This window comes from Anabrus simplex, chromosome 1 (assembly GCF_040414725.1).
Source record: "Anabrus simplex isolate iqAnaSimp1 chromosome 1, ASM4041472v1, whole genome shotgun sequence".
Taxonomy (NCBI): domain Eukaryota; kingdom Metazoa; phylum Arthropoda; class Insecta; order Orthoptera; family Tettigoniidae; genus Anabrus; species Anabrus simplex.
The window spans coordinates 1,689,337,011-1,689,364,825 of NC_090265.1; the positions used below are offsets into that span (position 1 = coordinate 1,689,337,011).

A 27,815-nucleotide genomic window follows, 5' to 3' on the forward strand; every position below is an offset into this window, starting at 1 on the left:
ACAATCACGCCTTACTTCTATTTAATTGTAATAAATGTGTAATACTTTTCCTTTGGTGAAAGTTTTATTGTACGGTATTGAATAAAAATCTCAAGAAACTATTATTACCGCACTTAAGTTGGAAAAATGAACACCTTTACCTCTTTGTCAAAATTCGCGCAGATAGCATTAAAAACCGCATTTTGTAGTTTTTTTTTCCTTCCAGTTTTGATGCCCTTCTAATTACCAATCGCCGCTACTCCTACTGGCTGTCCAAATGAGTAACGACAGAACTATCTCCACCAGTAGGATGATTATTGGTCTTCTCGCTAACACAAGTGGGAGTTGTATGAGACTATAGAAAAGCATCACCTGTCGTAAAAGCAGGATCAGACAGATGGAAATAGTGGGCGTGTAAAGTAACAGCTGAACAACCCCATAAAACGTAGTATAATGAAATCAACGAGACGACAGTTAAAGCATGGTTTACAAGACTTACACGTTTCTCAACGTCTAAATTACGGACCACTTCAAGCCTGGTATTTATTCTACATACTAGTAGCAAGCAACACCTCAATTAAAAATGTAAGACACCGCTTAACTCCCACATGACCTCATTAATAAAGCAGAACAATTGAAGGAGAATAGCGCGCAACACGTCTGGCTGTGCGCTGATAACATATTGCAGCCTGCAAACAAAACACAAGAGCCCCCTGATACAACCTCCTCTGCATACAGACGAAACACATTATCATATTCTCTAGCCTAAGGTATGAAAGGATTCTTCTCTCTGTACTACCACGCGACCGCTTGCATGGCCTTGTCAGATATAATTACAAATCGAGACGGGCTTGTTAATATGAAAGGAATATTATGTTTTAGTCAGAGGAGATCTCATCGCACACGTAAAAGTACTGAACCCCACATAACCGGTTATAAGGATTATGACGACCTATTAATATTACAAGTACTCTGATACCATCATGAAACAGATTGCAAAATCACGCGGCCTGCCATAAAAAATACATAATATGAGTTGAGTATGTAAGTGGGGTTTTTCAGTGGCCTGCATTCAATTACAGGAAATGTGCCTCTTCAACCGACGGTTTACACGGAATTAACGAGCAATAATTTTAAAGAGTAGAATAAGACCATAATGAGGGATTACCCTAATTCCATGCTTTATTTTATCATACTGAGTAAGAGCCATGTAATTTTCACCAATCCTGTTAGAGCGACCTCCTGAGAATCTGAGAGATCGTTTGTAAGAAGACGGTGGTGGTGATTACTATTTTAAGAAGACGAACAACTGGGTAACACTAATCAGAGAGGATAAAATGGAGGTCTGACATTTCGAAGAATCGGCAAAAGAAAGACAAGAGCCACGAAGGACGTGAAAATGAAATAATCCATAGGCCTCGAAACCTAATACCGCTGGGGTCGGAAGAGAATACGAGTTGACCAAGGGAAATCGGATAGGGTAGACGACAATGAGGAACCTGGCACAAAGTGGAAGCAAGGCCAAGACTCATCTGAGGTTCCTATGGTCGCCAAACCACGCCCCCGAGTTAAGAACCCCTGGGGCCCCTTTTAGTCCCCTCTTACCACAAGCAGGGGATACCGCGAATGTTATTCTACCGTCCCCACCCACAGGGGAAGTAGGAAGATGGACTCCTAGTTTTTATGAAAATACGTATCAGGGAGGTAAGATCGAATTTTGGTATCGATGTTGTAAAATGATCAGAAGAACAGATCGTTTAGGAGAATAACAGGAGCGAAGCCGGGAGGGGGAGGGGGGTTACTACAGGTTAGAACCCCCAATAGAAATTTTACAAAAAGAAAATAAACTGAAACTAACAATAAACAATTCTTCTTCTTTTCCGACCGCTTTTCCATCGCCTGTAGGGTCGCGGGTGCGAACTGCGTCGCACAAGTGGATTTGGCCTTGTTTTACAGCAGGATGCCCTTCCTGACACCAACCCTATATGGAGGGATGTAATCACTAATCACATTGCGTGTTTCTGTGGTGGTTGGTAGTATAGTGTGTTGTGTGACTATGAAGAGGAGAGTGTTGGGACGGACACAAACACGCAGCCCCCGAGCCACTGGAATTAACAAAATCCCCGACGCGGCCGGGAATCGAACCCGGGACCCTCTGAACCGAAGGCCAGTAAGGTGATCATTCAGCCAACGAGGCGGACGAAACTAACAATAAACCAAATAAACATCCAGAGACATAAGTGTAGAACCAACACATCTGTTTAATCTACACTGACAGAGCAAATGCAACACCAAGGAGGAGTGGTTCGAAAGGGATGAAAGTTGGAGAAAAAACAGAGACGGCACGGACGAATAATTGATGTTTATTTCAAACCGATATGCAGGTTACACAATGCGCACGGCATCGACTCAGTAGGATGTAGGACCACCGCGAGCGGCAATGCACGCAGAAACACGTCGAGGTACAGAGTCAACAAAAGTGCGGATGGTGTCCTGAGGGATGGTTCTCCATTCTCAGTCAACCATTTGCCACAGTTGGTCGTCCGTACGAGGCTGGGGCAGAGTTTGCAAACGGCGTCCAATGAGATCCCACACGTGTTCGACTGGTGAGAGATCCGGAGAGTACGCTGGCCACGGAAGCATCTGTACACCTCGTAGAGCCTGTTGGGAGATGCGAGCAGTGTGTGGGCGGGCATTATCCTGCTGAAACAGAGCATTGGGCAGCCCCTGAAGGTACGGAAGTGCCACCGGCTGCGGCACATGCTGCACGTAGCGGTGGGCATCTAACGTGCCTTGAATACGCACTAGAGGTGACGTGGAATCATACGCAATAGCGCCCCAAACCATGATGCCGCGTTGTCTAGCGGTAGGGCGCTCCACAGTTACTGCCGGATTTGACCTTTCTCCACGCCGACGCCACACTCGTCTGCGGTGACTATCACTGACAGAACAGAAGCGTGACTCATCGGAGAACACGACGTTCCGCAATTCCCTCATCCAAGTCGCTCTAGCCCGGCACCATGCCAGGCGTGCACGTCTATGCTGTGGAGTCAATGGTAGTCTTCTGAGCGGACGCCGGGAGTGCAGGCCTCCTTCAACCAATCGACGGGAAATTGTTCTGGTCGATATTGGAACAGCCAGGGTGTCTTGCACATGCTGAAGAATGGCGGTTGACGTGGCGTGCGGGGCTGCCACCGCTTGGCGGCGGATGCGCCGATCCTCGCGTGCTGACGTCACTCGGGCTGCGCCTGGACCCCTCGCACGTGCCACATGTCCCTGCGCCAACCATCTTCGCCACAGGCGCTGCACCGTGGACACATCCCTATGGGTATCGGCTGCGATTTGACGAAGCGACCAACCTGCCCTTCTCAGCCCGATCACCATACCCCTCGTAAAGTCGTCTGGCTGCTGGAAATGCCTCCGTTGACGGCGGCCTGGCATTCTTAGCTATACACGTGTCCTGTGGCACACGACAACACGTTCTACAATGACTGTCGGCTGAGAAATCGCGGTACGAAGTGGGCCATTCGCCAACGCCGTGTCCCATTTATCGTTCGCTACGTGTGCAGCACAGCGGCGCATTTCACATCATGAGCATACCTCAGTGACGTCAGTCTACCCTGCAATTGGCATCAAGTTCTGACCACTCCTTCTTGGTGTTGCATTTGCTCTGTCAGTCAGTGTATTTTCTAAGAAGCCTCGAAAGGTGGATGTTAGATTGTAAACTGAACATGCCCATCACTGTAAAACTGTTGTCATTGTACGTATTTTTCTATATTGCACTGCAATCCGAATATCAACATAATTAACTTGCACCAGTGTCCTTATAATGACAAGTCTTGCATGCGCGCACCACACAAGCACCTTCATTGTGCTCTATCATAACTTCATAACTATAACCCACCCCCCATCGGCCGATCCTGGCTACGCTACTAGAGAATACAAACCAGTAATCACCCAAGAATTACAGTATATTGGATGGCTAGGATATCGTTCGGAAAATATAACAAACGTAATTCGAAATAATTCGCACGTGAAATATGATGAAATCGCAGGTGAAAAAGAAAAATTCCAGCAAGAATATTATTACGACAGCACATGGAGTGTTTAACTGCTTGTAAGTGCAGTTGTTTTCCCGGTAGAGTACGGTGAGTCTACTTCCCAGTGCTCAGGGAAACGTGTTTCCAACTCCAAAAGGCCAGAGAGCTACAGTAGCAACTAAGTGTAGCGCCGCAGAATGGTTTGAATTCTTTTAATGAGCAAATATAGGACATTATGAACAGAACTGTAATATATATAGATACATGTAAACATTTACATTCCTTTATATTTCTTAATTTTAGAAGTTACTCGTTTTGCTTACATCTTGTAGACCTACGATTAGATTTTTCCAGATAGTACCAGAATTTCAGTTTTTAAAAGAGACCATTTTAGCTTCAGCGAAATCCTTCAAATTAAAACGTAGGTAGTAAGTAGAAAAACAACTGCATTTAACATTAGAACTAAAAGAGATGTAAATCGGTGATTATTTAAAAAAAAACAACATTGAATTGTACAGCAGTGGTCGACGGATTCATTCCATGTAGAGAAGTGGCGGAACGATACAGGGATAATGTGCTGATATAAATTATATCTAAAACATGGTTTCCTTGACGTTATCACTTACTGCAAAATAAATAGGCCTGTAATATCTTTTTCTTCACAGCGTCAAACCACAAATCATCGTTTCTTCGGCAATGATATAAATATCTATTACCTAAATTCATGTGTTTTTAAAAGAAAAAGCTTCAGGGGCCGTCAGTAGGAAACACTGGCCAATCATAACACATATCATAATAAGCCTAAGATTCGACGATAGCGAGATGTCGAATTTATGAGTTACTCGCATCGTGGCTAAAGGTATGCCCTAAACCACTCACAGCCCATGGTATTACAGCCCTGAAAGGCCTCGGCCTACCTAGCTACCGCTGTTCGGCCCGGAAGAGGTGATTGACTGTGAGATATATAGGGTTATTCTGCCCGAAGGCAGGTCCGAACCTCCGCAGAGGTGTTCCTGAGCCGGAGTTTGCGTGCGGTAGGGTGGCCAGTTCCTTTCCGCTCCTCCATTCCCTTACCCCCCACCAACAGCGCGTGGCAACCCATCCAACTCCTGACCACGCCCAATGTTGCTTAACTTCGGGAATCTCACGGGATCCGGTGTTTCAACACGGCTACGGCTGTTGGCATTGACTGCGAAAAATCCTCAGTTATTCTTGCCTTTCTAGACCGAGGCCCGCTATCTCACCACCATCTCGTGTAGACTGAGTGGACCTCGAACCAACACTCATCCAAGAAAAAATCGCTGACCTGTCCTGGAATCGAACCCGAGATCTCCGGCTAAGATAATTAATTAATTACACTTTTACTTACGCACAGAGCTAATATTCATGTTACATAGAAGAGAAATGAAACAATGAACTCGGAACTTCCAAAAGTTGAAACGACCTCTATCTCCAAGAGTTTGATGAAGGAGGAACATCTCTTAGGTAGGTCTGGGGCTGCGAAAAATGACAATAAAACACGTTCCAGATACTTAGCAGGGTTCAGTCACTGACCAGAGCAATCAGAACGTGTTCGTTAGTCTGTGGCAGCATCATCACCGACCGGACGTTACTTGGCATATTCAGCTCAAGTAGGTCTCGTCCATATTCCTTCTTCCCAAACTGTTGCCAACCTGCAAACTCATGCTTTCCAAGTGCCCTAAATGCGGAAGCTTCAGTATCCAAAAAATGACACACCTGAAGTTTATCACAGAAAAAAAAAAAAAAAAAATCCACAGCCTGTTTCCAGTCATTCGCGCGAGGTCAAGAATGGAAGCCCCCCACCAGATATGAATTGTGCTTGTTGCCGAAGACTGTCGCACTCCTCTGGAGCAAGTTTAGCGATAGCCAGGTTGTGTATCAGCCAACATATTATTTAGTTAGTATACAGTGGCGTATCATATTTCTGGGGTCAAACAGGAAATGTCAAATTCCTCCTGAGGGACAACATTCCGGCACCTCGATGTCTCCGAAAACCGTAAGAAAGTAGTTAGCGGGACGCAAAATTAAAAACATTACTATAAGCAGCTAACAAACAAAAAACACTGCTCGTACTGGACAATATCTTTCCCACTAACTTCTTGCAAGGCTTTCGGAGACGCTGATGTGCCAGAATGTTATCACACAGAAATTTATTTTACGTGCCGGTAAATCTACCGACGCGAGACTGGTGTATTTCAGGACCTTTAAATACCACCGGACTGAGCCGCGATCGAACCCGCTAATGTGAGCTCAGAAGGCAAGCGCTCTACAGTATAAGGTACTTAGCCTGGCAGTGTTTTTCTAAAAGAAGGTGAGAAGTAATTTATTACGCACGCAATGGGGTTCTATTATGGTATCTATCGAAGGTTATGCCACTTGTGGGATCAAAAAGGGGCTGAAGATTGGGGACACCTGTTGGAGGTTTAACACCGTGACGAGAAACAATACATGACTGAAGAAAGAAAACTTAATTTAATGTAAGACTGGCTCCCTTTGAATGCTTGGCTAACTCAAAAGATAATCGGCATTATGTCTGTTTACTTTTATATAAAACACCGCAAATATTTCCGCTTCGATATGATCGCTTCTCTTGGTTTACTTCTCTCGTTATTGAAGGGAAAAAAACACGGGCTTTAGCCATGCGTTTCAGGAAAGTGTTGTCAAACCTTCTACTCTATCTCCTTCATTACATCAACTTATATTATAACTAAATTATAATTAGTATTAATATTATTGACAGACAGGCAGGTTACTCATTTTCCCTTACCGTACGTGACCATTTCGATCCCAGCCCTGTCCGTCATGTCAACAAGTAACTTACAGGAGACCTACAGTACTTATCGAAATCTTCGTACCATTATTATCGCGTTTACGAAGAACATACAGTCTGGTGAGATAAAAGTATTTACAGTGCACTGTACGCTACATTCCGTCTAGCTCCTTGGCTGAATGGCCCTTCGGTTGAGAGGGCCCTAGGTTCGATTCCCCGTCATGGTTAATTCCTTGGTTCGGGGACTGAGTGTTTGTGCTGTCCGCAACATTCCTGCAATTTATATATCACACGCACAACACTATCCTCCGCCACAATAACACGCAGTTTCCTATGCCGCCCAGGCTCTTCGGAGGGTCTACCTTACAAGGTCAGCACCAGGCTATAATCGAATGCCGTACTGCTCAGGCGAAACAACTTTAATGCAGAAGAGGAAATTACCATTAGTCTTTCCCTCCGAATGAAAATACTATATGCGTTTGCATGGACAGTTGCATTGCATGCCTGTGAAACGTGGATACTAAATAAATAATAAAAGAACCGTCCTGAAGTCTCTGAGATATAAGATGATAAATGTGAGGTGGAGAGATAAAGTGTCAAACACCAGGGTTCTAGAGACTGAGAACCAACGGAAATCAATCCTTTGTACTATCCGTAACCTTTTCTTGCAAGGTGGGGAGTCGCATAATGTGCCATTCCAATTTAATGAGATCTGAGGCAGAAGACCTCAATGCAGGAAAATATCCACGAGGAAGACCTAGAAATACCTCCCTTAAAGATTCTAATTGACAGCCAGGCACGGAATTATGTTTCAATGAAGGAAGCGGCAAATCACAAGATAATCCGGGAATGTTTTATGGCAACTGATGAGTCTTAGGCCTGTCAACAAATGCTGATCTTCTGGTACAGACTAGAACAATTCCCATCCCCTAATTTTCTTTGGCTCATCGTTGCTTTGACAATATGAAAGTGGCTGAGGTATGAGCAATACTAGTTAACACCTGCCAATTTCCAAAAAAAAAAAAGAAATCTACAAGATTCAGGCGCGACAAAATAGCACAGCATAAATGTAAAATCAATAATGGCATGTCACAAAAACGTACTTCCCCCCTGCACTAAATGGGAATACCACGGAATAAGCCACCCTGAAAAGCTGTTTCTAATCAGTTTTACTCATGACTACAACCACCTCTGGGTGGGCGCGGTAGAATAACATCCACGGTATCCCCTACTTGTCGTAGGAGGCGATTAAAAGGGGGACCAGAGGTATTCAACCTATGACCATTGCTGGCGACCACGGTTCCCTTAGCTGAGTCTGGCATTGCTTTAATTTACTTGTGTCAGGCTCCTTGCCTTCATCTGACCTATCCGACTTACCTCGGCCAACTTCTGCTCTTTACCGACCCCGACGGTATTGGTTTACGAGGCCTAGCGATTCTTTCATTTTCACGTCCTTCGTGGGCCTATACTTGCCTTGGCCGGTACCTTCTTTTCTCGAAGTGTCGGACCTCTTCCATTCAAAAAAGGATGGTTGTCCAGATGTTCTAAAACCAGTAACCACCAACACCAAACGAACACAAGCTAAATACTGCCAACTCACAACAGAAGATAATAGAGACAATACCGCAAGGCGATCAGGAAAAAAGATACTAAACGCGGAAGTATAAGTAGAATTATTTTGTAACAATGAAGGATGAATTGGAAATTCTGATCTTCTAAAATCTAAATACCATTGTTACTTTCTTCCTGGATATTCGCAGCTCTACTCGAAAATGTTTATTACGTATCATGCTGTTTCTCTGACGGCGGTTAGACGTACTCTTGTGACGCAAGCGAGTTGACAGTCATTGTTTAATTGCGCTGTGTACAAACAAGTAAGACACAAGCCATATTGTTGTTTAAATTTCAAGAGCGTGGCTCAGTAGCGAAGGTATCCGTGAGAACTGCTTTACATTACTTCAGTGAATTTGAGTAGTAACTCCAAAATCGCTCGTAGGCCTCGGCCTGGCGTGTTTAGAATACTGTATTCATTTTAGCACGTAGTCTATGTTTAATAGCCGGCGAGATGAAATATCGTAAGAGATGTTCGACCTCGTGCAGTCTTATTTCAATTCCCCCACTTCCTTAGCAAAACAAACAGTGTGATTGGGCCGAAACGCTAGAATTCAGTGGTTATACCAGTGTTTCACAATTTTATTTTATTTTGTTTCCTTTCAGGGAACCCTAGATGATGATGATGATGATGATGCTTGTTATTTAAAGGGGCCTAACAGATAGATCATCGGTCCCTAATTTTACGAGATGCTACGAAATGAAACGATAATTAAAACTTCAAAATGTATCCACTGACTAAAATATAAAACCATGAAGAAAAATGACCATGAATCCAAAACAATCAGTGGATTCAATTCATTATGCCTTCTTTTTTCTGATATGATGCTTGTTAAAAAAGGGGGATCCAAATTCCAGGTCACCTGCCCCTCATAATAATAGATACCAATCAGTGGTAAAGCAGAACCTGTAGTGGTACTAATCACAGGTAACGTAGACTCATGGTGTTCCTCGCATGGTGGAAGTAATCACAGGTAATGCAGACTCATGGTATGTCACTCATAATGGCACCACTCGCAGGTAACACAGACCGATGGTGTTCCTCACATAAGGGCAGCACTCGCAAGCAACGCAGACCCATGTGCTCCTCACACAGTGGAACTAATCACGGGCGCCGGTATTCCCGTGGTGTTCCTCACATACCGTAGTGAAACTAATCACAGCCCACGTATACTCTTGGTGCCGTTCACCTGGTGGTACTAATCATAGGCAATGCAAACTCACGGCGTATCACACATTATGGTACCACCCACAGGCAACACGACCCGTGGTGTTCTTCATATAGTAGTACTGCTAATAGGTAACGCAGACCCATTCTGAACACAGGGGAACCGACACATTGCAGCGCAGCGTACGGCACCTTTTCTCGCATGGACATCAGTCCGCGCAGCCGGGTGCCCACCCCTCCGCCTTGGTGGGGATACACACGATAGTACTAATCAGAGACAACGCCCAGACCCGTGGTTTTCCTCACATAAGGGTACTACTACTAGGTATCATAGATTCATGGTGTTCATCACAAGGTGGTACTAATCGCAAGTAGTCTCATGCTTCTAGTTTCATCATCCCTTGGTCGCCCCTTTTAGTCACCTCTTACGACAGGCAGGGGATACCGTGAGTGTATTATTCGTCTGCTACCCCACCCACAGGGGGTGGGAACCCTAGAAATACAAGGTAGGTCTAGCTTTTAGAAGAAAGAAGAAACTGGTTGCCATGGTTACAATGGTGTCGGGAAACTGACAACGCTAATTCTTAGACCCTCCAGCGCCAAAAAAATAAATAAAAAAATCCATGGCACTATCGGCCCTTAAGGGCCTTTGACCTACAAAGTGACCACTGCACAGCTCAGCCTGAAGATTAGGGGGTGACACGTGATCAGCCCGACGAATCCTCTCGGCCATTAGTCTTGACTTTCTAAACCAGGGCGGCCATCTCACGTCAGATAGTTCCTCAACTATAGTCACGAAGGCTGAGTCCACATCGAACCAGCCCTCAGATCCAGGTAAAAAATCCCTGACATGGCCGGCAATCGAACACGGAGCCTCCCGGTAAGAGGCAGGCACGCTACTCTACATCACGGGACTGGCTCAGGACATTTAATGATTATATTTCCTTCTTATTCTAAACATGATGATACAAAAATACCAGTTTTAAAATCCTGCCAAAGTACAGACAAAACTCTTATTCTATTTATATAAACCAGGAAACCCGTGCGAGAAATCTCGCATGTTCATAAAGTATGTGGTGGAGTAGCCCTCTGGTGAACTACTGGTGAACAAAGGAATATACAAATCAGTACAGTATTAGACAGTCTTACTGCGGTTTCCTTATAACCGCATAACTTTTGGTGGTGTTATTTGAGGATCCAACCAGCCTCTGGGCTGATGACCTAACAGACAGACATACTCTTAGATTTTTTTTAACAGTTATGGTAACAACTTGAATGGAAGCAAATGCAAGTGCATTTGCATACAGACGAACGTTCCGGAAGTAATTTTTGCTTTTACGATCATTCTTTTCTTAACTGATAATTACAGCATATTATGACATAAAACAGGCATCCCAGCGGCCAAAATGTGAAGTGGACAGCAATGATGGAGCGTATTTTCCTACAGCAACAGTATTTGCAAATCGCACACTTCGTACACTTTTTTAAACTCGTATTTTAAGTAAATTATCTATATTTATGAAATGAGAGTGCAATTCGTCACTGCTAATGTCTATTCTATTTCTTTTGAATGCTCATTTGTTACGATCGGTTACTTGTAAGCGCCGCTAAAGGGATCTATACTACCGAAATAATACATATTATGATGATGGTGGGTACTGCAGTTTGTTGACTAATTAAGGCTTCGCTGATTAAGACCAGTTCCACACATATGTTTTCCAGAGCAAGTCTTTCTGCTCTATTATCACATCTCAGTGACTGATAAAAGAAGGATAAATAGGTTGTACAAACTGCAGTAAGCTCTGCAAATCCCTAAACTCCGTAGCCTTTATTTCAGTCATACTGACTAATAAGAAACGCTGACTCATAGCAGTACCAACACATGTGGCATGGGGCTCTTTTCCACTACGGGTGTCCGAAAATCAAAACTATGACATTCTATATTTACAGGAAATGAGCATGAGCTACGTGGTTGTAGTTCGTAACTGATGGTACGGGCATGTCAGGGCTGGACAAATCAGAAAAATGCATTCGGGAGATAGTGGCTTCGAACCCCACTGTCGGCAACCCTGAAAATTTTTTTCCGTGGTCTCTCATTTTCACACCAGGAAAATGCTGGGGCTGTACCTTAATTAAGGCTACGACCGCTTCCTTGCCACTCCTTTACTATCCCATCGTAGCTATAAGAACTATCTGTGTCGATGCGAGGTAAAGCAACTTTTTTAAAAAAAGTTATTGTTTTTACGTTCCACTAACTACTTTTGACGGTCTTGGGAGACGCCGAGGTGCCGAAAAATTGTCCCGCAGGAGTTCTTTTACGTGCCAGTAAGCCTACTGACATGAAGCTGACGTACTTGAGCACCATCAAATACCACCGGACTGAACCAGGATCGAACCTGCCAAGCTGGGGTCAGAAGGCCAGCGCTCAAACGTCTGAGCTACTCAGCCCGGCATAAAAATGTGTACGAACCAATAAAAAATGTTAGGCGCCAAACATAAAAAATAAAAATAATTTGCTTGCCTCTATAATATTAACCAGTTCGATCTCTATCTTAATCACTGTTAAATCACATTCACTACTCTGGACGCTTCATTTAATGGTCACAAACCGGCGAGTTGGCTTCGCGGTTATGGTCGCGTAGCTGTGAACTTGCATTCGGGATATCGTGGATTCAAATCCCACTGTTGGCAGCACTGAAGATGGTTTTCCGTGGTCTCCCGTTTTCACATCAGCCAAATGCTGGGTATATCCCTTAAGACCATGGCCACTACATTCCAATCCTTCAGTCGCCGAAAACATTCGATGAGTTACTGCGACATTAAACAACTAGCAACATAAATAATGGGATCAAATGTAAAATTGCTATATTATTTATCAATACTGTACATTTCAGCATCGGCCATCTCCTGAATTGGTTGGTCATCAGAGTTAGATGGATAGAGTGGCATACGCAGACTTTTGTCAAGGGTGATCGAGGGTATTTTGAATATACCATATGCCATTCGCCACCAGTGACAATCGCTACTATAGGTGGGCCGGCGTAAGGTTGCACATGACAGCTGCGCACAATGTTGGTCACACTGCAATGGCGCACGAAGCGATGTTGCCGCTGTAACAACAGCTGATTGCACGACACATGTGTTTTTAAAAACATGGGAGAAATGTTTTTAATGTCATCGCGATGATACACAATACAAATGAAATCTGCCGACAAAAATTGAACTTTCAACTCGCCGATTATTCATCACACAAAATTATACGAGATAAATATACTACGAAGTTCTTATTGTCGCGATGTTAGAAAACACGGAAGAAATCGGCCGACAAGGATCTCACTTCATATACACCTTCACCAATAAATGTTAGAATAATATACACCGGTGCTAACACAAAATGTTTCAAGTAAATTCTATAAAATTTACGAAAATTCAGAAACCTTATTTTCATACCTGATTCACAAAGGCAGAGGCTCGATACCCTCCAGTTCACTGCCATCACTACCGTCGCCTTCGTTGTCACTGTCATCATCGTCTAGACAGATCATCAACTCCTGAGAGTCACTGATGATGCCATGTATTGCCATTGCCGAATTAATGAATGCTGCGACATGGCTAAATTTCTTCCTGCACAAAGCCGCATCCATTGGAGCAATACTCTCCCGGAACAGTCCTTCCACTTCAGTAACTGTGAAGGACTTGTTATAAGTGCGTACGTAATGTTTTACTTCACCCCATACCGTACCAACTCAATGAGGTTGAAGTGACAGTGGTACGGCGGCAACCTAATAACCTCGTGCCCTTGTTCCTTCGCTACCTCGTCGACTATTTTTTTTTTTTTTTTTTTTTTTTTGCTATTTGCTTTACATCGCACCGACACAGATAGGTTTTATAAGCGACGATGGGACAGGAAAGGCCTAGGAATGGGAAGGAAGCGACCGTTGTCTTAATTAAGGTACACTCCCAGCATTTGCCTGGAGTGAAAATGGGAAACCACGGAAAACCATCTTCAGGGCTGTCGACAGTGGAAGTCGAACCCTCTATCTCCCGGATGCGAGCTCACTGCTGCGCGCCCCTAACCGCACGGCCAACTCGCCCGGTGTCGACTAATTTAGTCGTACACATATGCGCTGGGATATTTCTTTACTGCAGCCATTCCACTTACAGTTCTTTACGGGCGCTCGAAGAAGGGGTCTTGTCCATTATTACGGAGTGGTAACGTGCATTGTCCATAACAATGACAGATGGGACTTTGAGCTGTAAAAATCGTACTCGTGTCTTCGTATTGCATCAGCCTGGAAAGAATTAATTCCTATTACAGGCGATAGCTTAATTCGATTCTTTCCCGGAGTGCTGTGAAACAAGTCCCTACTATCAGCCTCGTTTTCGCTATTGCTATGTACCCCAGTCACTTTTTCCTTCTGTTCTTGGAGGCGAACACCTGTTTGAATGACAGTACGCTTTGAAAGCCCTAATGTTTGAGATATGCGATCCACAACATGATCTACAGGAACTGAGAGACGGCTATACATGCGTACGAATTTCGTCTCCCTCTCGTAAAACTCACGAGTTCTCCGCACTAATTCTAATGCCTGAGTATTAAGGGACACTCCGCGGCTCAAAGGATTATCACTTCGCGCTTCATGACTATGTTGTCATTTCCGAGACATCGCACTGCATTCGTTAAAATAAAATTTCACAATTATCTCAAAATGAAAACAAAACTTTCATAAACGCGCGAATCACACCCGACCACGTGCTAGCGGCGACTGACAAAACGGCAACACTTCAATACAGTAGTCAAGCTACTTATAGATGGCACCACTATACTACCTATATTGCCAACAACAATCAACTGAAAATAGTTCGTATTTGTTTTGTAGCTCGTTTAAACCTTATAATATATTTTAAATGATCATATTTGTGTAGGCAAATAAAATATTATGAACACTATACGGAATTAAATACGAATTAACATGAATAAAATGCGCAACTGTACCTGACATAAAAAGTTGTGGATTGGTGATTCTGACTGACGGGTGACGTTCTTCATTTCACTTTTGTAGTGGTGCCAACATGACTTACAACTGTCAAGTGCAACCTTATGCCGGCCCACCTATAGTCCATTAACTGGTTACACCTGCGCGTCACTTACTGTCCGGGTCCCTCCCCTGAGACAATGACCACTGGAATAACCACGGAAAATTCCACAGGACTGTTATCCCTTTCACTCAAAAAAATTGCACTTGCCTTTTAGACCCGCTTCCTCTCACTTTCGCTCCGAGTGTCATAGTGTTTGGTCGTAATCGTTCAGTGTATTTTAGTAGTGCTTGATATGGAAGTTTCAATGAACAGTCTCGGGAAGCGCTAACCTAACCTGAACACATATGATGGACTCGCAGAGTCAGCGTAACACTTTTCCCGTACGTAGTTGGCCTGCCGAACACAGCTGGATTTAAATAGTAGTAAAGAGAGGTGGTGGTAAAACCCTTAGGAATACTCTTTAATGAGAACGGCCCCTTCTAGGGCAGATTGTCCATGGTGAACAGCCGGACTGGACTAGGACTGGGAGTGATTGTCACACATTTTAAGCTGCGAGCGATTGACACCAGGAGCGAAGCGTCAGGGAACACGGGGTAGACAGCGTGTACCCTTAATATTTTGTGAACGAACTATTGTCTAGTTAATTCCATTATTTTTTAGAACATTCATTATTTCCTCATTCATGACATTATTGTATTCCCCGCTTCACTCACTTTCGTAGCAATGCTAGGGCTCGCGTCAGTTTCACGAAGAACGCAGGCGAAAGTAGACGCTGTCTATTCTGTGTATGTTCCCTTTGATTTTCAAAGCTTTCAGATAGAGCAACGCTAATGCTATCTGTAGATGCTGACTGTGGAACTATGACTTTGCCAGTAGACAGACTCACCAGCGTCTCTTCTTGCTCTCATTGGCTAGTATTTGGAGCTCAGTTATAATGGTGTTCTTACTGGCTACCATCTCAGGCATACCTTTAATGTAATTCATTTTAATTTACTTTATTATAAGACACATCTAAAAATAAAGTAATGATAATTCAAATACGAAGTATAGCAAACTTACACCTAGTAAATGAATGCCAGCATCAAAACCCTTCAAGCACATGCATTTTCTTTCCCGCCAATCTTAGTTACGGTATTATAACCCCAACAGCTATTGGCTTACATTCTCGATAGGAAGGAAGTGGGCGAAACCCGGTGCCGGCACACAGCATACTCCTGTCGAATAGCACTAAGAGGTCTACTCAAGGCTTTACGTTCCCATCCGATGGACGAATCACAGTCAACAGCGCCATATGTCTTCACTCCATATGAATATGGCGGAGAGGTTAGGGATTTAATCCAGGCTTTTGGCACGCAGTCTAGTGATTATAAAGAATATAGTCAATGTAATAAGGTTTAGTATTCGTTGTTTTATATTTAAGTTGAAAAAGAGAAGTTCGTAGGTTCAGGGGTAATAAAAATAATTATAATTTCGTGTGGCTATTTCTAGCCGAGTGCAGCCCTTGTAAGGCAGGCCCTCCGATGAGGGTGGGCGGCATCTGCCATGTGTATGGAACTGCGTGTTATTGTGGTGGAGGATAGTGTTATGTGTGGTGTGTGAGTTGCAGGGATGTTGGGGACAGCACAAACACCCAACCCCCGAGCCAATGGAATTAACCAATGAAGGTTAAAATCCCCGACCCGGCCGGAAATCGAACCCGGGACCCTCTGAGCCGAAGGCCAGTACGCTGACCATTCAGCCAACGAGTCGGACGGTTTAGGGGTTAAATCCAGTAACATGTCTCTTGGGTTCACCACCGGCTCGAGAATGTTTGTCTATCCTCCAGCCCGAAAACATATCCATGATAAAACACGTGAGGAATAAGAGTTTGTGTGTACGACTCATGCCACTCCTTGGAGAGTGAGAGAGAAGCGCTGTTTAGAATCGAGCTCTAGTAGAAAATGCCGAGCTTCAATAACAATAGCGTAACATTTGTATGATCACAGTTCGTATTAGCGATACACTGACACATATCAGGCTAGGAATATATAACAAACCGGTTACTTCCATTCTGGTCGCTGCACTCCCGTCCATCAAAGAGCAACACATAAATCCACGTGCTGGTACTCGGTGATACTGCCTTATTAATAACTAGTTCCGTCAAGGTCTCATTCAGTAATTAACTGATCTGTCTTCCGTGCAAGTCAGAAAGGAAAAGGAAAAAAACCCTATTTTTTATTTCATGAAAGAAATTTGTAGCTCTTAACTTTGGCTAATTGCTGGCTTATGCTGTAAATATCTGTGCAGTTGAGCCCAATGGAAAAGAGAAACATGCCACATAACTGGTGGTTTTGAGATATTTGTACCATCACAAATCCAAGGCGGTCTGTCACCAGGGAGACGGAAACAAATGTGTAGACGCCTAAAATTTTCAAATTGTTACTGCTAAATTACAATCTGAGGAAAACCAATATTTTCAGAATTTACTTTCACTCTGGAAATGGCATTTTAAAACTCGACAATAAAATTCGTTCTTAAGGTGTTTGGTTGTTGAAAACATCCTAGGGTATGAGCTACGAAATTTAGGTAAATAAATAAAAAGTACGGGAATATATTCTGTATTTACTCCTAAAAATTACAATCCGTTTCTTAATAATCGTTACCGGTCGATTAAATTAGCAGTTTGCCTTTTTCTACCACTACGACCGCTAATGTGAGTCAACGCATAAATAAATAAATAAATAAATAAATAAATAAATAAATAAATAAATAAATAAATAAATAAATAAATAAATAAATACATCTCAAGTACCGAAAGGAAACGCTGGAAAGTCGTAACATGCCTGTCATTAGTCGCAACGTTATGCATTTTGAACAGAGAATCATCATGGTAAACAAACAACTTTCACGATGAACAGTTCTTTAAAGCTGAAAGCAGGCTGTCTATCATTGAGGCTGGGCAGACAGGTTCGCTTTTTCCTGAAGTTATCTGTCTACTGATGCTCGAACGGATAAAAATGTTTGGTCCTCAATAATGACAGGCCACGATTGTCTATTTGCATCATTTCACAAAGATAAGTATGGAGACAGGTTCGCTAGTCCTGTCATGGCCATCCATCAATTCTTCACATCGCTGCCTGCACGGCTGCTAGGTAACATCGCGTCACACTGTATCACTAATTTCGTGACGCAAATTTCCAGATGACTCCAAGCCATTAAAACATAATTATGTAAAAAAAAAGTTCTTATCACAATTGATACATGAAATCCGTAGGTAAAACGTCGGCAAAATATTTTTAACCTGTCAACAATTAATATCTTATCGACAGTCCGGCTCCATGGCTAAATGCTGGCCTTTGGTCAGAAGGGTCCCCGGTTCGATTCCCGGCAGGGTCGGGAATTTTAACCATCATTGGTTAATTTCGCTGTCACGGGGGCTGGGTGTATGTGTCGTCTTCATCATCATTTCATCCCCTCCATCACGACGCGCAGGTCGCCTACGGTGTCAAATCAAAAGACCTGCAACTGGCGAGCCGAACATGTCCTCGGACACTCCCGGCAGTAAAAGCCATACGCCATTTCATTTCACTTCTGATCGACACACATGACATTGATTGATGTAGCTTCTGACCAAATCGATCAAACTTTGAATATGACTAGGAAAGTCATATTGACGTGGTTCAGTTTCCACTTTGAACTGTAGGTCCCTTGGCTAGTTTGCTTTTAGATTAGATATATAAACTCAGAAGTAGGACAGTAACTGAGATACAATGTGGACTCCAGGTGTTGAACACTCGTCAGGACAATGCACTGTCTAGGCCGGTGGCCCGCTGGGAGCCTCAAGGACAGATACTGTATGTCTCAGACCAACCGTCGCTAGAAGCTCGTCCATTTCATTCTTACCGGAGGAGGATTTTCATACAATGCTGTGAAACTACGTTTAATATGCTCCAATAAGAGAATCCCAAATGTGGTCTTGGACTGATTAGGCCATTCTCTGTAATTCTTGTCCCGAGGCACACCGATCTTCTTGCGGGCCTGGGAGGTCAACAACAGATCTCGCAAAGGTACTGTTGCTGCGGATCTATAACGCAATGTGAACGTCAGAGGCCAGAAGAGAAATGCAAGGCCCCACATCATATAGCCTAATGTTCAGTAATAATATACTCACCCAATATGAAGTCCCAGATAATTCCATTGGTGGATCTCAAGAAACAAAAATAACACAACCATTCACTCCTCCCCGCCCACACACTTCCCCACATCCAAACTATCATTATAAAGTGACTCTTCTACAGTTTGATGTGAAGAATCGTGTATGAAGTCATCAATTTTTTTAATGTTTACAGTCTGCTTTATGTCGCACCGACACAGATAGGTCTTATGGTGACGATGGGATAGGAGAGGCCTAGGAGTGGGAAGGAAGCGACCCTGGCCTTAATTAGAGTACAGCCCCACTCAGAAGTAGGACAGTAACTGAGATACAATGTGGACTCCAGGTGTTGAACACTTCGCCTACTGTGAAAATGAGAAACCACGGAAAACCATCAGGGCTGCCGACAGTGGGGTTCGAACCCACTGTCTTCCGAATGAAAGTTGATAGATATGTAACCCAAACTGCACAGGCACTTGCTCGGTATCGAAGTTTCGTATTACCGTTATCACCCACAGATCGCACGAGACTGTTGGGGTATTCTATCGATGAGGGTTGGGCGTGATTTAAAAAAGGTAAGTTACATGTTCAGCAATGTACAGACGAATGCGGTGATTTTAGTAAGCTCTTCAAAAAACGTATGGGGAATGCTTTACTTCTGAATTTCAGGGCAGTTCATCTCTGTTTTGAAAATACGTGTATTTCCCTATGTTGCTCCTGCATTGTGGGATATAAAACCTTTTCAAAATGCACGGCGAAGTCTCTCCTCTATGGCAAAAGCAAGACACGATCACTAACAAATGAATGAATGAATGAATGAATGAGAAAGTCGTCAAGTACATCACATCACGTCACACAGGCCCAACAATATTTAAAATAAACTGGCATAACTACATTTAAATATTGAAAGAATAAATCATGCAATTAGTGGTGAACGATCCATTCTCATAGCAAAATTGCAAAATTCTAGAACCCTATTATTACTCCTAGACAACACCTAGGGCACAACTCCAGTTCATGATGGAAAAGCAAGTGACAACGTAAGTTATTTCTGCCAAGAGGTGTAAATACCCGTACGTTAGTAACACGGCCGATTTCACTCTTTTCCAATGTAGTAGAGGCGGGAGAATACACCTGCTGTATCCTCCTGTCCATCGAAAGACGCTACTAAAAGAGAGTGACAAGTTGGACGCGAGGATTGGTGACCACAAAGCCTCCTGCTTGTGCCATGCTCCCCACTTTCATCTTTCCTATTCGACCTCCCTCGTCGAGCTCTCGTGCTCTTCTGATCCCGACAATATAAAATTTACAAGGCGTACGATGTCCTTTGAGACTCCACACTTTCTTCGAAGTGTGGGATATCTTCCACAATTTCCCACTGATTAGAGTTCACAAGGGGGTAGTTACTCAGTTATATCTCCCCTTAAACCAATATTCACCACCAACATTTCACTCTGAAAGCGGCTTCAAAGGACGAAGAATTTGTTGCTTTCTTTTCGGACACACAAAAACATTTTAGTCAATAGCAGAGTGCAGTCACTACATTGCCATCGTAGTGTTCGTAAAAACTATAATTGTAAGGTCTCGCTACTGAGTGCAAGATTTCTGATTGGACACCATGTAGGCTGCCTGCGCGGCACTTTGACCTTTCGTTTATGGAACGAAAATCTGGCATTTCGTAGTCTCCGAAAACCGAAAAGCAGATGGGTTAACTCTGTTGGGTAGGCAAAGAAATGTGTCAGCACAATGTTGCTAACTTCGGAGATCTCACGGGATCCGGTGTTTCAACACGGCTACGGCCGTTGGCTTTTTTCATGAAGTGTCGAAAAAAAATCCTCCCTTCGAGAATTGGACTCATTCTGCCACGTTGAACCTGCGATCTTGGGACTCAGAAGCAGACGGTCAAAAAGACATATGTAAATTTCTCCGCTACAAGGAAAAGCATAGAATCATGGAAATGTTTTTGGGCTTAGATGATGAGAAAGCGAGTACAGATTCTTTGCTTGTTCTCTCACTTAGTAACCTATTGTGACATGCACTCCACCCACAGGGGAGGTAAAGAGTTCCGATAAATCGAAAGAAATACGTAGCACCATGATCTACGTCCAACAATAGGACAGCTGATCGAGTACTCCACATTCCCATGCCATGTCACAAGATCGCTTCTGTATTGTAATGGTTAGCGTGATTAGCTGCCACCCCCGAAGGCCCGGGTTCGATTTCCAGCTCCGTCACGAAATTTGAAAAGTGGTACCAGGGCTGGAACGGGGTCCACTTAGTCTCGGAAGGTCAACTGAGTAGAGAGGGTTCAATTCCCACCTCAGCCATCCTCGAAGCAGTTTTCCGTGGTTTCTCACTTCTCCTCCAGGCAAATGCAGGGATGGTACCTAACTTAAGGTCACGGCCACTTTCTTCCCTCTTCCTTGTATATCCCTTCCAATCTCCTCCCCCCCCCACAAGGGCCCTTTTCTGCATAGCTGATGATGATGCTTATTGTTTAAAGGGACCTAACGTCTAAGTCATCGGCCCCTATTCAGCATAGCAGGATAGGCTGCCTGGGCGAGGTACTGGTCCTCCTACCCAGTTGTATCCGTCCGACCCAAAATCTCACCCTCCAAGACAATGCCCTTGAGGCGGTAGAGGTGGGATACCTCCCTGAGTCCGAGAGAAAAACCAACCCTGGAGGGCAAACGGATTAAGAACAAATATTCCCAAGAGGCGTTTTATGAGAACAATTCTGCTACCTTCGCTGACGTTGTGTGTAAGGTACTTTGCATTGATGGACACGGGTTGACTGCTTACCACGGTGTCTTTTTTCTCTCCACGCAAAATTGATGACGCTACTTCCAAATAGACCCCCAGCCCTTAAACATCTCCATGTTTAAATTATTTGCGCACAGGTTTGAGGTAGACAACCTGAGGCCTCAAGAGATATCTGCGTGGCCACTCCTTCACACCGCGACTTGCTTTTCATACGTGCAAGTATCCCTCCCTGGCTGACTGTTCCGGCTGGTGGTGACGTTTCCAAGGTAACCATACGCAGCCCACCGGAGCATTCTGCCAGGCCACATGCAGGCTAGTACCGGCTGAGACAAGGACGCTACAACTTTCTCGTCGGGAAAAGGAGTAACTAGCAGTGCATATCATTATCAACAATTCATATACTGAATGAAATAAATGGGATCATTGAAACCGTAGGTGAAAACAAACCAAATTCTAGGTTTAGAGATTTACTTCTGCTTTAATATGAGAGCCTCCGTGGCTCAGGCGGCAGCACGCCGGTCTCTCACCACTGGGTTCCGTGGTTCAAATCCCGATCACTCCATGTGAGATTTGTGCTGGACAAAGTGGAGGCGGGATAGTTTTTTTATCCGGGTACTCCGGTTTTCCCTGTCATATATCATTCCAGCAACACTCTCCAATATCATTTCATTTCATGCCATTCATTGATCATTACCCCAGAGGAGTGCGACAGGCTTCGGCAGCGGACACAATTCTTAACCTCACCCGCTAGATGGGGGCTTTATTCATTCCATTCCTGACCCGATCGAATGACTAGAAATACGTTGTGGATTTTCATTTTCTGCCTTAATATACAGACAGGTAAAACCTTATTACAGTGTTCAGTAATGCGTGTAAGCGATAGCGCTAAAAAATCCTTTATTTGAATCAACTTTTTAATTTAGAGCCCTGTCTGGAAAAGAAATAATAATAATATAACCATTCAAAAACGACTGCATCTGCTCGTATACGTTACGTTGATACGGGAAGGGGAGAGAGGATGGAGAGGGATATAGTAGCTCAGATTCATTGTAACCCTGGAGACCACGTTTCGAATCCCGACCCAGGTCTAGGAAGTTTTCTTAGAACCTAACTTATGTGGTGGATGTTCTTTTGCACACAAGGCTTTCCTTATTTCTGTTGTCAGGAGGATGGTAAATAACTTAATACATGCATTTTCATTATAGATTGTTATGCTATTCGGCGTTCAGTCTGCAAGCCCCTGTTAATTGATAAGCACTTTCACAATTCTCTTACTTGCAACTAGCTCAATGGCCTCAGTTAGTTCCAGAACTTTTGTCACAAAAAAAGATTAACCATATCACAATGATCTCCCTCTACCTCTCTTACCCCCTTGGCCGAGTCCATTATCCTCATACGCAATCGATCCTCTTCCAATCGTATTATAGGATCGCAACCACTGAAGCTGGTTCATGCATGCACCGTGTTTAACTCTACCCTAGTCATTAACACCTCATTCCGAGTACCTTCTGCCATTCCAACCCACCTGTTTATAACAGTAACCATTCTCACTAATTTCCTATATGTTACTTCCTAACTTATGAATAAGACATCCTGAGAAAATTCGATCTGAAAACAAACCGATAGTATCGTCAAAGAACTCATTTCTTTCTTACAGAATATCCTTGACCGCAACTGCAGGCGCACTCCATTAGCTGTTCTGCATTTCCTGTAAGTATTGCCAACTTGGCGAAATTTCCATCAAATTTGACGGAATTTCAACGTAGACGGCGGGGAAAAAGTCTTTGACAGATTTTCTGGCGGAAATTATTACGAATTACACCTCAAGTATCCTGAACACCATGAAAACCACCCTGAGAAATAGCCTTAAAACCAACACGGTGAATTCATTCCTTACTGATGTGCCGGTCTTAAAGCGTGTGAAAGAATGCTATCATGATTATACCTTACCACAATATGTTCTCAACCAAATTGGCACGACTGGAGCGTACCGCAGAGCAGACCAAATCAACTTCACAACTAGAGGCAGATGATAGTACTCGACATCGGAAAGTAAAACTCTTTAAATTTCTTTTTCATTCCAGGGTAAGAGAAGGCCTTATTTTGATACAAATATGCCTTAGGGCTGAGGGTCGTCCGAACATTTTTGGAACGAAATAGTGTCATTTAACAAAACGTGTGATGAAAGTGTAACCATTCGGGAGATAGTAGGTTCTAGCCCTTCCCTGTCCCATCGTCGCCATAAAACCTCTCTATGGCGGTGCGACGTCATTTCATCCCCATCACGACGCGCAAGTCGCCTACGGGAATCAAAATAAAAGTCCTGGATCTGGCGAGCCGAACTTGTCGTCGGACACTCCCGGCACTAAAAGTCATACGCCACTTCATTTCATTATCTCTCCCTAGCATTCCATACCTTTCGGTAATCCATGTACTTATGAGGGAAAAATATTTCTACCCAGCGAGTTGGCTATGCAGTTCGAGGCGTGTAGCTATCATTAGTTTACCGGGAGAGTTGGCCGTGCGGTTAAGGGCGCGCAGCTGTGACCTCGCATTCGGGCGATAGTGGGTTGGAACCCCACTGTCGGCAGCCCTGAAGACGACTTTCCGTGGTTTCCCATTTTCACACCAGGCAAATGCTGTGGTTGTAACTTAATTAACGCCACGGCCGCTTCCTTCCCACTCCTAGGCCTTTCCAACCCATCGTCCTATCTGTGTTGGTATTATTAGTTTGTATTCGGGAAATAGTGGGTTCGAACCCCACTATCTGCAGCCATGAAGGTGCATATCCGCGGTTTCCATTTTACTTTTGGTGTGTCAACTAATTATGTACTAAGCACTATACCACAGAGGCGGACCTCCTATATTAGTAAGTTATGAAAGTTTCGGCTTTTCCAAATCTTATAGAACAGCGTCTTAAAAGGCACAAGTTTTCGTGTCTTAAAAAGACCGATTTCCTCCAAGTTACCACTGACCCAGCGACGGGGGGAGTTTCAATTCTTACCTGCTAAACACCGCCAGGACAGTGATGTTCCTTCGCTAGTGTGGGTAACAAGCGATTTTTTCTGTCTCATCAGGTAAACCTCGGAAACCGTTCATTAAAATGGTATTTAACCATCGCTCTGGGGCTCCCATGTACTCGATCTCTTGGAAAAAGTACGGTTCGGGTTCAATTCCCGGCCCTGCCACGAAATTTGAAAAGCGGTACGAGGGCCGCAACGGGGTCCACTCAGACTCGGGAAGTTAACTAAGTAGAGGGTGTTTCGATTCTCACCTCGGCCATTCTCGAAGTGTTTTTCCACTTCTCCTTCAGGCAAATGCCAAGATGGTACCTAACTTAAGGCCACGGCCGTTTACTTCTCTCTTCCTTGTCTATCCCTTCCAATCCCCCTACAAGGACCCTGTTTAGCACCTGGGCGAGGCACTGGTCCTTTACCTCAGTTGTATCACAGACCAAATATCTCACGCTCCTGGACACTGCCCTTGAGGCGGTATAGGTGGGATCCCTCGCTGAGTCCGCGGGGAAACCAACTCTGGAGGGTAAATGGATTAAATAATAATAATAATAATAATAAAGGAGCGAAGGGCCACAGTATCTGAAACGTGTACTGAGCTTCTTAGTCGTGAGAACCGTTTTTTGCAGGGCGATGACCTCTTCGTTTGATTGGGGGAGAAAAATCAGAGATTTCGTCATACTAATTAGCTTCTGTATTTGTTGTCGAATGGGTGGGGTGCTTTCTCACACAAGGCACCTTAACTAAGGCCACGGTCATTTCTTTCCCAGTCCTACTCTATCGTCGCCATGAGAATTCTCTGAGTGGGTGTTACGTGTAAAAAATCCACACACAAAAAATCTGTGGAAAATTAGTAATATCAATCCATTTTCACAACATACAAAATTGCTAAGCTCTGTGAATTGTAACATGCAAGAACAGAATCCTACCTCTTTGAGACCATCCAGTCGACCAAGGGACTTGGATCCTTGTAACGGTGCAAAACCAGGAGTGCACTTGGTAGGAGTGTTTACAGTAGTCTGCAGTATAGGCTCCGTAATGTTGAGATTCCTCCCTCGCGACTTGCCTTTCCGCTTATCCAACAGGTGTCTGCTAGTCCGCCCTCCCTTCTTGGCGTCCGCTTCATCCCCCTCGGGGTCAGACTGCACTTCCCTGAACTCTTCTTTGTTCGATCCTCGCCGCGGGCTCTTAAACCGTCGTCGGGATGATTTGGGTGAACTGACAGGGCTTGTCACTGGGGAACCCAACGGACTCAGAGACTGAAGGCGCTGAACTAAACTACCGAACATTGTGTTTTACAACTCGAACATCGTACCATCAACATTCCTCACAGCCGCACAACTGTCAAAAATAATATATAGTAGTCGGTGAAAACAATTCAATTGATGACAACACCTTTACACTGCCGAAAGTTAACCGTACTGCTTGTCATACACAACAACACATTTCCACAAAACGCATTATTGTCGATAATGTTATCATTTGACGTGGTGACCAATGAAAAATCACTTCGTGCCAAGAGCGACCATGCGCTGAATTCTACGGTTATAAACTCAAATATTGGTTCGATTCATTTACATTAAGACACTGGCATACCAATGGAATACCTGAGGGCATTCACGAATTCGTCCCGAAACAAATTTCATAAACACCGAATGAAAGCGTAATCCAGATTTGAATGTTAAATCACGACCCAGTCAATAAGCACAACCACTTAATTAACCAAATTACTCACTGTTAAATGATCCGTGTCTCATTCTCCCATTCGAACCGCTAACTTTCTCTTTGTCAATATAATTATAGCAAAGCCTTTGAAATATTCAATGCATTAATAAACACTACTGACACACTTTGCTTTTCAGGTTAATGATTCGTATAATCCACTGCTGGTACTGTCATTATTCGCTTCATTTACAAGACCGCACACGTCTCAATAAAACACACAAATAATACGAGAACTCATCGGTAATTATTGCTGTGGAACAGAAACAGTCCCTTCGAATATGTCACCAGCCATCACTTAACCTCAAAACCACTCACAACACAGAACTTTCAAACTTGGCCACCTTCCCCGTAACACAAGCACGTGCCCTCGGGCTTTTTAAGTCCACTGTGTAACACAGATTCCTCGTCACATCTCAAATTGGTTACACATTTTTCAAATAATCGTAGCCATACACAGTATCCACACGGTTAGTACACAGTACAAGTCGCAGGCGATGGTCAGGTGTTAGGTTAAGTGAAGCGCGTGTTTACCATCACAAACACTTGTTTCGTGAACTAGCAACAAGCTGCTGCAGGAGGACAACGCTGGTCCGCCATGTCTCTAACCCACTGAGAGCAACTAACAAACTCGACGGACTGGTTTGGCCTCGTCAGAGAGGCTTGCTTCACTGCAGACCTTCCCCCTCCACAAACACTCTCCTGCCTGCCGTGCGCCCCTCTTCAGGTACATCATACCAACGTCGGTACTCTTCGAGTAACATCGGTTAGACTTCCGAGCACTGGAGGAGGTATCTTAGGCATGTCCGGGCCGAACCCTACTTCGAAACAGGGACCTGCAGTTAGCACCACTTGCTTTCTTAATAACGAAATTCGCCACCTGCTTGCGACATCCAAACAAGCCAAAAACTAGGACGTCTGTGAACACACGCTTCATTTATTGTTACTATGCTCGACTGACACATCAATTTTTAATGGGACATAAAATGGTCCATCGTGCCCCAGTGCGATATTGCGACAATGTCAGGACCGGATTTACCTCTTTGCCGCCCCAAGGCCAAACAACCCCTGTCACCCACTACCATGTTTTTCAAAAATGAAAGTCATTAATTTTATTAACGGCGTGCAATCGCGATAGTACATGGAAGATTTTAAAAAATGTAGCAGGGCGATACAACATAAAATACATAGTTTAATTGTTTCGAGTGTCCGACTTCTTGGCTGAATGGTCAGCGGTGAGGCCTTACTTCAATGGGTCCCGGGTTTGATTTCCGGCCGGGTTGGGGATTTTAATCACATCTGATTAATTCTTCTGACTCGAGGACTGTGTGTCTGTGTTTGTCCTAACACTTTCCTCTTCATATTCAGACAACATACTACACTACCAGACACTGAAAAACGCATCCCTCCATATAGGGTTGGTGTCAGGAGGGACATCCGGCCGTAATATAGGGTCAAATCCACATGTGAGACACAGTTCGCACCCGCGACCCCACACTTGTGGAAAAAGCGGTAGAAGAAGAACTGCAACAAGTATGTTAACGTAAAGACTTCC

At 44.0% G+C, this 27,815-nt stretch overlaps 1 protein-coding gene across 2 annotated transcripts in view; it reads right to left on the reverse strand.

Annotated features, from left to right (window-relative positions):
- The window catches only part of LOC136858688 (uncharacterized), a 748,600-nt gene extending 721,692 nt beyond the window's left edge, over window positions 1-26,908 (reverse strand). For both annotated transcript variants that reach the window (XM_068225668.1, XM_068225667.1), the window contains exon 1: window positions 25,468-26,908. In XM_068225668.1, the coding sequence (XP_068081769.1) occupies window positions 25,468-25,827 (360 nt within the window). In that variant the 5' untranslated portion in view covers window positions 25,828-26,908. The remainder of the gene's footprint in view (window positions 1-25,467) is intronic.
- Window positions 26,909-27,815: the final 907 nt, after the last annotated feature.